This window comes from Hemicordylus capensis, chromosome 4, assembly GCF_027244095.1.
Source record: "Hemicordylus capensis ecotype Gifberg chromosome 4, rHemCap1.1.pri, whole genome shotgun sequence".
Taxonomy (NCBI): domain Eukaryota; kingdom Metazoa; phylum Chordata; class Lepidosauria; order Squamata; family Cordylidae; genus Hemicordylus; species Hemicordylus capensis.
Genome location: NC_069660.1, coordinates 206,193,110 through 206,207,400, shown reverse-complemented (window position 1 = coordinate 206,207,400; position 14,291 = coordinate 206,193,110). Strand labels below are relative to the sequence as shown.

The window sequence follows — 14,291 nt, the reverse complement described above, 5'->3', positions numbered from 1 at the left end:
ATATTTGGGAAAGGAGATATAGATAGGGGAAACATCTAAGCCAACATCTTGGCTTAGATGTTTACTTTGGATAAAGATCCTATGGTGGATAAGTGGACACACTCGCCTCTATCATGCTCACAACATGTAATCCAAGCACCTACAGCCACAAAGGGCCAAAGCGTATGATCTTTCTCCCACTTCACTGAAAGGAAAAGATTATACAATTCAGGCATCTGTACATATGGGTGTCCACTAGAAGTACCCTCACATGCTGCATTATAAGTGCAAAGATAGCAGATATGTATGTCTGCGCCTCCATAACCAGAATATGATCTTTGACCTGGGTAAGCCCCTGAACTTAGCATTAGGCTTGTGCCCGAAACGTTTCGGAGGCCATTATGGAGGCCTCCGAAACGTTTCGGCTCCGGGGGCCATTTCGGTGCTTCCGCACCGGCAGGGGTAGTCCTTTAAGGGCGGGGGAGGGTGCACTCACCCCTCCCGCTGCATGTCCCCCGCCCCGCGCGCACACCCGCATGGCAGATGGGCACGTGCACGCCAGCAACGGGCGCACACGTGGTTACTTCTTCCGGCCACTTCCGGCCGATGACGAAAACGGGGCGGCAGGGAGGAACGCTGCCGCCCCAAGGGGCTTGAAAGTGAAGGAGCGCTGGCGGGGGATATGCGGCGGGAGGGGTGAGTGCACCCTCCCCCGCCCTTAAAGGACTACCCCCGCCGGTGCCGAAAGAACTTCATGCACATCCCTACTTAGCATACAATGAATAGAACTTAAGGGGTCTCTTGTGCCTCAAATGTTCATGCACCCGCCATCTAGGAACGGGGCAGATGTCATCATTACAAACTGTACCACTGAGGTGTCCCTGTGCATCACTCACTACAGCTGTTCCAAATTTGGTTGAAATCAGTTAGACTGTCCTCAGTATCGTACATTTGCACCTCAAAAGTTTATGCATCTGCCATCTTGGATCAGGGTTGATGACCTCATCACAAACTACACCACTGAGGTCAGGTGTCCCTGTGTGTCACTCACTGCAACTGTACCCAATTTGGTTCAAATGGGTTAGGCAGTCCACAAATTAGCCCGCTTGCACCTCAAATGTTTGTGCATCTGCCAACTTGAATTGGAATGGATGACATCACATACCACGCCATTTGAGCATCCCTATTTGTCCCTGCAGCTGTAGCAAATTTGGTTCAAATCTGTTAGGTTGTTCACAAGTTAGACCACTTGCGCCTCAAATGTTTATGCATCCGCCATCTTGGATTGGGGTGGATGACATCAGCACAAACTGCACAGTTGAGGTGTCCCTACAATTGTACCTGATTTGATTCATATTGGTCCAGGCGTTGCGAAGCTGATCGGGGGGGGCGGGGCGGGAGAGGAGACAGGGACACACACCCATAGGCTTATGGGTGATCTCATAAGCCTACTGGAAAGTAGGCTAAAAAGAGAGGGTTGGAGGCACTACTAAGGAAACAAAAATGAAAGGGAACCCTCAGATGCCTCACTGTTGTCTTTAATAGGCCCAACACGTAGCAGGGCTATGGTGAAGTTAGTTGGCTTTAACCTCTTTTTAAAATGCTTTATTAAGTTCTAATCCTTGGTATAGGGTTTTATCCAAAATGTGTTAGGCCTATTAAAGGCGTGAGGCATCTGACAATCTGGTAACGTAGCATGTAACCGTAGCATATAAGTAGGGATGTGCATGAACCACGGTGCAAGGTGCAGTTTGGGAGCACAGATTGGGAGCTTTAAGAAAGAGGAAAGCAGGTCCTTAAGCAATATGTGTGCTAGTGCCGTGCGGGGCTTCATGGGACATGTGCCACCCAAGCAGGAAGCTGCATAGGGCAGCAGAGAGCAGGCAGGACCAGATCTCCTCTTTCTTAAAGTTCCTGAACTGTGCTCAAATCATGCTTTGTACACATCCCCAATAACAAGAAACATTACAAAATATCTGTTTCCATGTTTAAAAGCATGTGTTTCTTGTATTGATGATTGCTGGGAAAGCTATGGAAAAAGCTTGGGAATGCTTAGGTAAAGTCTCTTGCCACCCCAAATACACTTGGTTTTAGTGGACTGGGCTGTTTGATTTTCTGGATCATTGTACCAACCAACAGATGGTCAAGATAGGTCCTACTCATGACAGCACCAGTGTCATATGAGCTGTAAATTGCATCTGCTTTGTCAGGAGACCCTATGGCATTGTTCCAGTCTAGCAAACGTATAGTACTGTTAGACTGAGACCAGAGGGAGAAATTACATATCTATTGTAGGACAAAGCAGTGCAGATATGACCAAGCGTTTTTGTACTGATTTTAACTGGGGACTGCACTGTCCTCATTTGATCCTGTTCATTTCAAAGTTGTCTTAATACACATTTTCAAATGAGGGTTATACTCTACACTCTCACATTTAACAGAATTCAATATATAGTAATGACAGGATGTGGCTGGCATTACTGTATAATGAAACAACATAGAATTCAAATCTTAAATCTTCTTTGTGTCTTCAGTTAAGTTTAACATACAGTAAGAATCAGTTGCGAAGATGAATCCGAAATGAGACAAATTATGTTTTTCATACATGTTGCTTGGGAGAGCAACACACAACACAAAGATTTCTATATGTAGGAATGTTTGCAATGTAATAAATGTACTATCAAAGAAATATTGCCTACAAAAAGCATATATAAAAATGAAGATAAATGAAAAAGATCACCTTATGTAGCGTTTTTGATCATGTAATGTCGATGGAGTCTCAAACAATTTATCGAGAAGTAGTTTCCTTAATGCCTCAACTCGAGTTTCAACTTCAGCATAATCTATCATATTAAAAGAGATAAATTTCATTTTTCTGAAAGTAAAATGTCAGGGATGCAGTGTGTAGTACTATTATTTAGCCTAATGTTAACTATATTCTGTATTAGTCCAAATCACACGATACTACATCACTATCACTTGGGTGTCACAATTCTTCCTCCAAGATTAAATGCCGAGAAAACCCGTTATCTGCGATTCACTACCCACAGATTAGTGTATCTACAGTCAGGAAAAAGATACCTGACCTTGGCATATGCAGAGGGAAAGGGGGAAAACACACACTGACCTCTTGTATCCGTGGGTCGGTGTGGCCAGAAAAGACCGGAGAAGGTCATTTTAAGCCACCATTTTGTTTCTCAGAGCTACAAGATGGCTCCATTTAAGGAGTGACGGGACAAAAACCTACCAATTTTTTGCCTCTTTGGGAGCATTCTGGGGCACAATGCAATTCAGGGGGAGCAGCAAAGCTTGATAATGTGCCCTCTGTGTCTACCCCTGAAATTTGGCTGATTTTTGGCCATTTTTTGGAAAATTCTGGCCAACCAGGAACCTAATCCCTGCGGTCCCATTGACTTTAATGCCTCGATATTTGCGGTTTCCATATCCGCGGCTGCAGCCGGGAACAGAAACCCAATGAATAGTAGGCTTGTGCCTGAAACGTTTCGGAGGCCATTATGAAGGCCTCCGAAACGTTTCGGCTCTGGGGGCCATTTCAGTGCTTCGGCACCGGCGGGGGTAGTCCTTTAAGGGTGGGGGAGGGTGCACTCACCCCTCCCGCCGCATATCCCCCGCCGGCACTCCATCACTTTCAAGCCCCTCGGGGCAGCAGCGTTTCTCCCTGCCGCCCCGTTTTCGTCATCAGCTGGAAGTGGCCGGAAGAAGTAAACGCGCGTGCGCCTGTTGCGGGCGTGCACGCGGCCATCTGCCATGCGGGTGTGCGCGCGCGACGGGCGCATGCGCGGTTACTTCTTCCAACCACTTCCGGCCAATGACGAAAACGGGGCGGCAGGGAGGAACGCTGCCGCCCCGAGGGGCTTGAAAGTGACGGAGCGCCGGCGGGGGATATGCGGCGGGAGGGGTGAGTGCACCCTCCCCCACCCTTAAAGGACTACCCCCGCCGGTGCCGAAAGAACTTCATGCACATACCTAATGAATAGAGGTCCTCCTATACTTAAGTGGTTTTGTTAGTTCTCCTGTCCTCCTGACTAACTTCACTGGAATGAGAAGTTTGGACTTCTAGTTAGTACCTTTTTCAGTCAAAGGTTATTTAGTTGAATTATCACTAATTAAGAGAGCCCCTGGTGGCGCAGAGCCCCTGGTGGCGCAGTGGTAAAACTGCCGCCCTGTAACCAGAAGGTTACAAGTTCGATCCTGACCAGGGGCTCAAGGTTGACTCAGCCTTCCATCCTTCCGAGGTCGGTAAAATGAGTACCCAGAATGTTGGGGGCATTATGCTAAAATCATTGTAAACCGCTTAGAGAGCTCTGGCTATAGAGCGGTATATAAATGTAAGTGCTATTGCTATTGCTAATTAAGTTCATTTCAATGACAAAATGACAATTTATAGACATAGAAATTATGAATAGATTTATATATTTATACATAAATACATGTAGAACACAACCAAAGGCTTATTTTTAAAAAAAGCCATACCATAATTCAGAACATTTTCTTGTACTCAGACTAACAACACAAACCTTTTATATTTTAATTTTAGCATGGAAATATTTATATTAAATAATTTAACAAAACTGCAGGCTCTTAAAAACAAACAAACAAATATGCCCAAAAGGACATCCAAAGCTTAATCTGTTGTGTGTTTCATAATGCTGAAAGGACCAACCTCAACTTTTACTAGAAATTACAAAAGTGTCTAGATTTCCAGGAATTTTAAAGACAAAGATATTATTTAAAATAATTGTTCCAAACATTGCAAATGGCTCCTGAACAGATGACACAATCCACATTAAGCTCCTCAGTTTGCTCTGTATTGTTCATCTTCCTTATTATAACTACAATTTATTTAACAGAGAATCAAACACTCACATTTTTTGAACACTTGAACCTCAGTCTTCCCAAATAGTGACTTGGCTTTTTCATAGTCATTAATGACTACATCATAATCACCCTTTAAAAATACAAGAAAAATTGTCATAAGAAATATATTGTAAATTTTGGGGGAAGAGATAAACAATTGCATGTGTATGGCATTATAAATATAAAATACTTTTTGAATATTTCTTTCAATATTCAATGGTAGGTTGAAAAGGAATTTGAAGCGCTGGAGGACGTTGAGTGCATTTCTTGTTGAATCAGCCTTGTCTTTGCGACCCAAAACTTCTTGAAACAAAGTATCAGCAGTGTTGCTTGCTCCTGTTTTAGAGAGAATAAACATGGAAATAAATTGCATATATGATACAGAACAGAGTAGCTTATACTGAGCTTAGTCAATGGATTTGTTGCGCTTATTACAGTAATTAATTACAGCTGCATTAGTAAACACAAATGTTTGTATTAAATCTGTAAAAGAAATTTTTATAATATATTGTTTCCATACTTTGTGTTGATTAGCTTTTTAATGTGGTGGAAACCACAATAAAATTAAAAGCAACTTTTGTTTCTAGTCCAAATTCTTAAACTTCATTGTGGTGACTTTAGAGGTTGATTTGGCTAAAGAACTGAATGTTACAGTTCCATCTCTGCCTTGTGAACAATATGATCATTACCTAATGTATTTGTTTTCATTATGAAAAAATACAAACAAACATGAATTTAAATGCCATTGATGGAACAGCACCATAATGTTATTTTAAAGGGATAATTAAAAGCTACATGGACTTCTTAGAAAAATGTGCCTAAAAGAATACCCTTTTTCATTAAATGATTTAACTGGAGAAATTTATCAATAGGATCATAGTAAGTCTGAGCACTAGTTCTGACTCTGCTCTGGATCCTACTCTGTTTTCATAATTTTTGAAAATATGGACAGCTTACCAAGGATTCAGGATCAGGAACATAAACACTATTATAAAGGATAGAGAGCGGATTCTGAAAACTATTTAAATTGTGTGAATATATTCAAACTCTCAATTGTTACATTAAAAGTGTGTTTAATCTTCATGTGATAATGTAACATACCTCAAACTAAAGCACGTTTCATAATGACAAAGAACACTCTTGCCTCCTTCATTCACAATAAAGAAGATGAAATAAGATGTCAAATATTTTACATTTCTCAAACTTGTGACTTATTTTTTAATTTACCAGAAAAAGTTGAACGTTAGCCCTTTTGATGGTTGCCTGTAAAAAGTTTTTACATTATCTGGTCTAGTGACTATAATTTAAGCAAAGATGAAAAAATTACATCAGTCTCACTGGGTGGCTTGCATGCCATTTTCTCTCGCTAACACTGTGGGTGGCCTGCTCATGTTAAAAGTAGCCTTTGTAAAATAATTGTTATATCTAAATAATGCTTAAAGACTGCTGAAATTCTGAGCCCTTAACGCAACAAACTTAATTTTGTCAGGAGAATTGGTCCTACTATATTTTATGCTTGTTGTGGGGGGCGGGGGGAACCCATAGTTACCTGATGACTTAACACCTAGTAGGATATTTTTGCTAAAGTTGCAGTAATTTGCAATACTACGAAAACACCCACTGAATTATATTTTCTGAGTAAAAATAAACTGAGAAATATAAGTATTTGAAATAAAATGCCAATATTGAAATTGAGTCAAATTAGAACAATCTATTATTGAACAAATATTGTTAAAGTGCAATTGACTGAATACAAAAACTACATGGAATTCTTCATCTACTGTCTTAAACAGTTCCCATCTGCAAAGGAACACATTGTAAATCTAAGTCACCTCAAAAAGATTTATATTTTTATTTAATAGATTTAGTTTTAAAATATAAATCAGCATAGTCACAATACTTAAAGGTCTTTAAGACATTAAAAACTAGTCTTCTTCCAAGATAGATAAACTTTATTATGATAGTAGATCAGACTGTACAACAAAAAAACATTACATAAGGTCGTCTTCCAATTGTGACAAAGAATGAGAAAATGGTTTCTGCTTAAATATCTTCCTGTAAAAATTATGGGCAGACCATTTCTAATTAGAGCAAATTGCTCCTATTCTGGCCAAAAGGATCAGGTACTTGGCATGGAAATTACTGTTTGGGGTAATCTGTATATATAATTTCATATATATAAACCAAATATTAACAGTTGGCTAAACTTTTCATTTTCAAAATCTGAGCTTATTTATATAGGATTTGTGTTACACTCACTGAAGTGAACTTGTCCCTGTCACTAACTGGTGAACCCTCAAAACTGCAACACTGGTCATATTGTGAAAGTTGATAAACTGTATTTTAAAATTACTTTGGTTTTCAAAAAGTTTCTTTTCTCAGATTCCCAGCACTAAGAGAAAGGATGTTGCAAGTTATACCTGATTTTGGTACATGCTCACTTCTTTTCAATTTTGCCTGTAGGGAGTCCCAACAGGTCAAACAAGTAAGCTATAATATTTTGTCCAACCAAGACAAAAAGATTTAGCTTATAACACTTTTCAAAACTTTCTAACTTCAACAGCAGTGCTGAGAGACTTAAATGCTCTGCTATTCACTTCCATTTTAAACACACACACACTCCTTAAAAAAAAAAAGACAAAATATTTTAATGTCACTTTCCCCATTTCAAACAACATGCTCAGATCAATTCATTACTTACAAGTGCATATTATTATTATTATTATTATTATTATTATTATTATTATTATTATTATTAACGTCTATTGTATTGAACCTTGGACGACTGTACCAAAAAACCTGAAAAATGTGTTGTAAACCTTTATACATATTTTTTATTCTATAAATCAAAACCAGCCAATTTTTTTAAAAGCTCAGATACTGTACTCAGACTTTAAGGCCACAATCCTAAACATACTTATTAGTAAGCAAGCACAAATGAATGCTGCCAAACTTGCTTCTGAGCAGGGAGTTGAACCAAATTTCAGTTTTAGAAAACTGGTTCAGAGAAATTTCTTCAGTGAATTGGAATTAAACCAGAATCTGAAGTCTCTGAACCTGAACTGTACCCCAACACACAGAGTGGTAATGGATTCAAAATCTGTTCAATGATCAGGCACTTAGGAAATTCATTTGAAGGAATAAACTCCACTCAAGCTATATTCGGAGGAACTATGTTTCCCACAGAACCACTTGAAAAGAAGAGCAGGAAGGTAGGCAGGCCCAGAAATGGTGGTCTTCCTGGTGCCAAGTAGAGGTTTGCTCACCCAGGCTATTGCCCAGCAACTAGGCCTCAGTGTGGAGGATTCCCAAACTAGAAGCTTCTCAGTTTCCTTTGCACTGCAGCTCGCTTTAGCATCCTTCCTAAATATGGCATCTTCCTGTTATGTGTATTTTGTATGCAAAATTCTTTAAAACATTAAAAATGAAACAGTTTAAAAAATGTTTTTCCTCAAATGAAATAGCTATTGTATTCATTTTATAGATATGCACTGCAACCAAAACAGTTCTATGTTTCAGTTCCAAATTGTTTCAAAGTGTTTAAACTGGTGACCAAATAAAGTCTTAAGATTAGTGTTTGAACCAGAACTGAACTGAAGAGTTAAAAAATACTGATGAACCAGAACTGAACCCAAATTTGCAATGGCCTGACTCCCTGCTTCTGAGTAACCGTGCAAAAGACGGCATAGCAAGTCAGCTGTCTGGATGTAGCTCTGTGCTTATTGATACAGCCCTAAAGCAAACACCCCTCCGTCTGGGCATGCGGTCTCTCTCTCTCTCTCTCTCTCTCTCTCTCTCTCTCTCTCACACACACACACACACACACACACACACACAGAGTTTTTGCAGAATCCCAAGCATTTAAAAATAACTTTTTGTTTGTTTAATCTCATGATGCACATCCTGAAATTTTCTCTCAGTGATCCTTACATCAATATATAGAATATCTTAAAAGAGAATGTATTAAATTGTATATTATTATTATTATTATATTTATATCCTGCTCTTCCTCGAAGGAGCCCAGAGCAGTGTACTACATACTTGAGTTTCTCTTTCACAACAACCCTGTGAAGTAGGTTAGGCTGAGAGAGAAGTGACTGGCCCAGAGTCATCCAGCTAGTTTCATGGCTGAAGGGATTTGAACTCGGGTCTCCCTGGTCCTAGTCCAGCACTCTAACCACTACACCACGCTGGCTCTCCTTATATCTAAGGAATTGCTGTATATATTGTATATCTTTTAAGGTTCCTTCTAGATGACATCATGCCTCTTGAACAAAATAATAATCCTTAGCATTTGTATAGGTCTTTTAGGGTGTACAAAGTGTTTCACATGTATTATTTAGGTTCACAGCTAAAGCCCTAAACAGCTTGGGCCCTGGGTATTTAAGAAAATGTCTTCTTCATTATGAACCACACCGCCCATTGAGATCATCTGGAGAGGATCGTCTGCAGTTGCCACTGGCTCGTCTGGTGGCTACTCAGGGATGGGCCCTCTCCATTGCTGCCCCAAAGCTTTGGAACACACTTCCTGCTGAAATAAGAGCCTCCCCATCTCTTACAATTTTTAAAAGGGCAGTCAAGACACATTTGTTCACCCAGGCTTTTAATCAGATACTGTTTTAATTGTGTTTTAATAATTTTAATTGTTGAAATGTTTTAATCTTTTATTAGCTGTTTTTATTGTTCTGTAAACCACCTAGAGAACTTGCCTTTTGGGCAGTATATAAATGTATTAATTAATTAAATTAAATTAAAGTTATCTTGGTGTAATCCTTACAGTCCTGTAAAGATAATCATTATCTCCATATTGCAGCTGGAGAGCTGAGGCTGAGACGGAGTGGCTTGCCTAAAGCCACCAAGTGAGTTCTCAACAGAGGTAAGGTTTTAACCACAGGAGTTCTTCTCATAGAAGGAGGAGCATAGGTAGTTCTCTGTTGCTCTTGAGGGCAGGACTAGAACCAATGGGTTAAAATTTCAGGGAAGCAGATTCAGGACATTAGACATTAGGGAGAATTAGGAATTCTAACTCTGAAAGTTGTTCAAGAGTAGAACAGTCTGTCTTGTGCAGGGGTGGGCTCTCTTTTGCTAGAGGTTTTCAAACAGAGGCTGGATGGCCATTTGTCTAGGATGCTGTAGCAGTTTCCTGCACTGAGCAGGGGGTTGGACAAGAACACCTCCAAGGTCCCTTCCAACTCTTTCTATGAAGTCTTGATTTTCAGTTCAGTCTCTTCACCAATGTGCTATTATCAGCTCTCTCTAAGACAAGCTTTCTATGAGAGGAAAAAACAAGCAAAATTATCTCAGCTAGCTGGGCAAAGAGGTACCTTTTACCGTGGTGATTCTCTTTATTTAGCAGGGAGAGAGAAACTGGCCCTATCCACCCCCAGTGACTGTTGCTGGTGCCTATCCTATGTTTCTTTTTAGAATGTGAGCCCTTTGGGGACAGGGTTCCATCTTATTTGTTTGTTATTTCTCTGTGTATACCGCCCTGAGCCATATTTGAAAGGGCGGTATAGAAATCAATAATACTAATACTAATACAAAGATGAAGATGAAGAAGAAGAAGAAACAACCATATTTCTGTAGCTTTCTATAAACTTCCCAAAAGGATACTGTGTCTGCTGTCAGATACTTAAGTAGGTATTTAGGAACCAGTCTCTCAAAATCTTAATTGATTGTATTCATTTAACTATAAACTCTTTTTAGCAGCATCACTCAGGTCTGATTTACAAAACCATAATGAATCAAGAGTACTTGAAATCCTAGATAGTTAGAACAATCAAGTGTAGTGAAATCCTAGATAGTTAGAACAATCAACATTAAAATCTATCTATATATTTCTCTTAAACTTAACTGTCACTAATCCTATGCGTGGCAGCTCTCACAAGAATTCGCAACCAGCTGCCGGACAGACGGGCGGGCAGCAGCAGGCTGGCCAGTGGGGAGGGAAAGCACCGCTGGAGGCCACTGAGAGACAGCGGACTGGGAGGAGGGAGAACAGACTGGGGCTAAAGACAAAATGAAGATGGGGGAAGAGACAGGGGTGCAAATGCTCTTCGCCAGATCAGCGGGTAATGTAATATTTTAATAGCATTATCTATTATTTTTTCCTCCACAACCATGTTAAAAAATAACAAGCCATTTTATTTTAATTCATGTGAGTTTAGGAGAAAACCAGAGTATATTTTAATACTCTGTCAAAATGATTAGATAAGGAAGTGGGGCATCTGGCAGTAATAAGTATTATCTATTATTATGATGTGGCTCAATTTACCCTAAGTAACTTAGTGGCTTCATCCAGAGAAGGCAAGATCTTGGTACGCACAAAGGCAAGTGTTGACTGAGACTCCTTTGACAGTTTAGCCCTGGCTTACTAAGAAAGATCAAGTAGGACCATCACAAGGTGCCAGAGAATAAGAGTTTTCCTAGGATATTTTTCTCATAATTAAGACACTGGATTAGATCTGGACTACTCAAGTGGAGAACTATGTGCCCAATTTGACAGCTTTCCCCACTAAGAGTGGGTGACATTCAACCCCCTCATCACTCCTTTCCCAGAAAGTGGCCTGAGGCACACAGAAGTTATGTTTGAGGGCTGCATTATGCTCAGGGACATATTTCTACCAGTTACAGGGCGATCTGAGGGGAAGGTAGGAACCCTGAAATTCGCTCTCCCCATCACACACTGGGCAACACGCAACTCGTTCCGTTCCTCCAAAATGGGTACACAGCTCATATTATGCATCTTTTTTGTATTCTGGATCTAAGCCACTAGCTTAGAATCCCAAATCCCATTCTGGGATCTACTTCCATTCATGGGGTGTGGTTCACCAATCCAAGCCCCTCAGTACTCCAAACTGCTAACTGGGCAAAGAGGCACCTTTTTAATGTGGTGATTCTCTTATATTAACAGGAGAAAAGCAACTGGTCCTATCCACCCCCAGCACAGCATCCCTCCAGTGGCTGTTGCTGGTGTTTATCTTGTTTCTTTTTAGATTGTGAGCCCTTTGGGGACAGGAGTCCATCTTATTTATTTATTACTCCTCTATGTAAATCACTTTGGAAACTTTTGTTGGAAAACGGTATATAAATATTTGTTGTTGTTCACTGACCCTCTAGAGGCAATTTTCAGGCCTTGCAGACAGGGGAAGGAGAGCAAGCAAACTCCTCTATAAACACACATGCAGCAGGATCTTCCGATCCAAGTCTTTGTAAGATAGAAGACTAAGATGTCTTAAGATATGGGAATAATGGCATTTTAAAATGGAGATAGGAATTTGAGAACAGAATTATTGCTTTGGGCTATATCACTAATTAAAAAAAATTATTAGTGCCTCCACTCCACCCATTCCCTGAGTTGGCATTTTAAAAAAACAAAAATTTTAAAAGGGTTAATCTGAGTAAGGTTCCAATTACAAACCCACTTACCTGGGAAAAAGCCCCACTAGACTCAGTCATTTTTAAAGTAAGCATGCATAGGATTGTTCTGTAAATCTCTTACTAAAAATTGCCAGTCTAAACGTTCTTGCTTCAAATGCATGATTTACCAATAATTTTATATTGTTTTTCCAGGAAAATATATACAAGGCAAAATGGATACAGATCTTTATAGGTTTTTTAATCACTGGAAAGTAGAAGCATGTATATATAGCCTAACCAGCTTTTTAGGTATAAATATGAAAACCTAATTCAAGTTCCACATAGAATTTTAATTTGATTTCCTTGCACCTCTGAGATTAAATAAGACCTATAAAATTGATAGGTTTGAGTACTGGAAATGACATCATTCTGCTAATGTAGGATTTTTCCATTCATGCTTGTTTTGCCTTAAAAAAAAGGAAGAGTATTTATTTATTTATTGCATTTTTATACCGCCCCATCCAAAGGCTCTGGGTGGTAATGTGAATGTGAACTGCAGAAAAATCTTGAATGTTTTTATTTAATGTTGAGCTTTAGGTTGTTGTAATTAATTAATTACTTTAATTAATTAATTGCCATATGCAGGCAGAGTCTCCCTGAGAAGTTTACAGAAAGCTGCAAAAATTGTACCAGTTAAGAACTGAAAGTCATTGCACTGGCTGAGGAAGTTACCTGACATAGCAGAAATGGAAGCGTTGATGACTTTAGGTTTCAAGACTAAATGGCTACCCTTTGTCCAATATTATAATAATATAGCAACAACATAGAGCTATAAGGTCAGATATTTAAAATATTATATTGAATGAGATTTGAACTCCTTCTGTATACTGTAAAGTGCAACATAATAATTTTAACAAAAGCTATTAAATAGTGCTTCAAAAACCTGTCTCCCATCTACACATGACCCTGTTTTAAGTGGCAGAATTCACACATCTATCTTACTAAATCTTTATTTACAGACTTAAGGACCAACTATGGGCATCAAAAGCTATTTTCCTTCTTATTCTTCCGCAGAAGCCTTACCTTGCAGCAATTGAAATGCACCGCAAAACTGTCATGGAATTAAATTTATAAGGGATCAGGTCAGGTCCCACATAGCCTCTAGATCTGGGAATAAATACTACAATAAAACCTGTTTTTACCAGACTCAAATTCCAAGAAATGTAATAAAACCTGAAGTCTATAAATAGTTGATTCTGGGTGTACAAAACTTACTGTTCAGAACATTCTCTAGTTTTTGCGTCATGGATCCTTCCACTTTTTCTGTTCCATCCGCTTCCAGTTTCTGATGGATTGCTGGAATAAAATGTCTTGTTAGATGTCATCCATTTTAATGGGTACAACTACATGACTGAGCTATAATCTTGTTAGATCTAAGCTGTACTTGTTTGTTACAAGAGAACTGGCGATCTAGTGAAGCAAGCACTGTGATAGGAGCCAGATACTCCAGGCTTCTAAACTCTACTATGCTGCTAGCTTACACTATGATCTTTGGCAGTAAACTTAAAGATGTGAACCCAGTGGGGGCATATTTTCCTATTTAATCATCTAATTAACACAGACATTTTCGCATTATATATAGATTTTATTTCACATGTATAAAATATTTCTAACTCATATATACAAATACAACGAATATTTATATACCGCTTTTCAACAAAAGTTCTCAAAGCGGTTTACACAGATATAAAATTACTGAATGCCCAGAAGGCAAATGTGTTTTATGACAGCTTATGCAACCATTGCTTTGAACAAGTCAGAACTATCGATTTAGCTAAGATCATAGAGGATATGACTATCAAATACAGTTCTCTCACTAACTACGTATTTCCCCCTGCATTCTCTCTCAAGCCATTGGTCTTCGCCAACAGTGTCTGCACACTAACTCTAGAGTTTTCCCAGTTTCTGAGCTGCAATTTATTTATTTCAACCCCTACTTTCAATCCTACAAGATTTTGAAAGCAGCTTTCATATTAGAACAATATGCAAGCAAAATGCATATGCCTTGCTTCCTT

At 39.2% G+C, this 14,291-nt stretch overlaps 1 protein-coding gene across 7 annotated transcripts in view; it reads right to left on the bottom strand.

The window, feature by feature from the left end:
- The window catches only part of EXOC2 (exocyst complex component 2), a 298,803-nt gene that overhangs the window by 92,389 nt on the left and 192,123 nt on the right, over window positions 1–14,291 (bottom strand). For all 7 annotated transcript variants that reach the window (XM_053243824.1, XM_053243825.1, XM_053243828.1 and 4 more), the window contains 4 exons: window positions 13,492–13,572; window positions 5,048–5,193; window positions 4,867–4,948; window positions 2,720–2,822 (listed from right to left, as the gene is read on the bottom strand). In XM_053243824.1, the coding sequence (XP_053099799.1) occupies window positions 2,720–2,822; window positions 4,867–4,948; window positions 5,048–5,193; window positions 13,492–13,572 (412 nt within the window). The remainder of the gene's footprint in view (window positions 1–2,719; window positions 2,823–4,866; window positions 4,949–5,047; window positions 5,194–13,491; window positions 13,573–14,291) is intronic.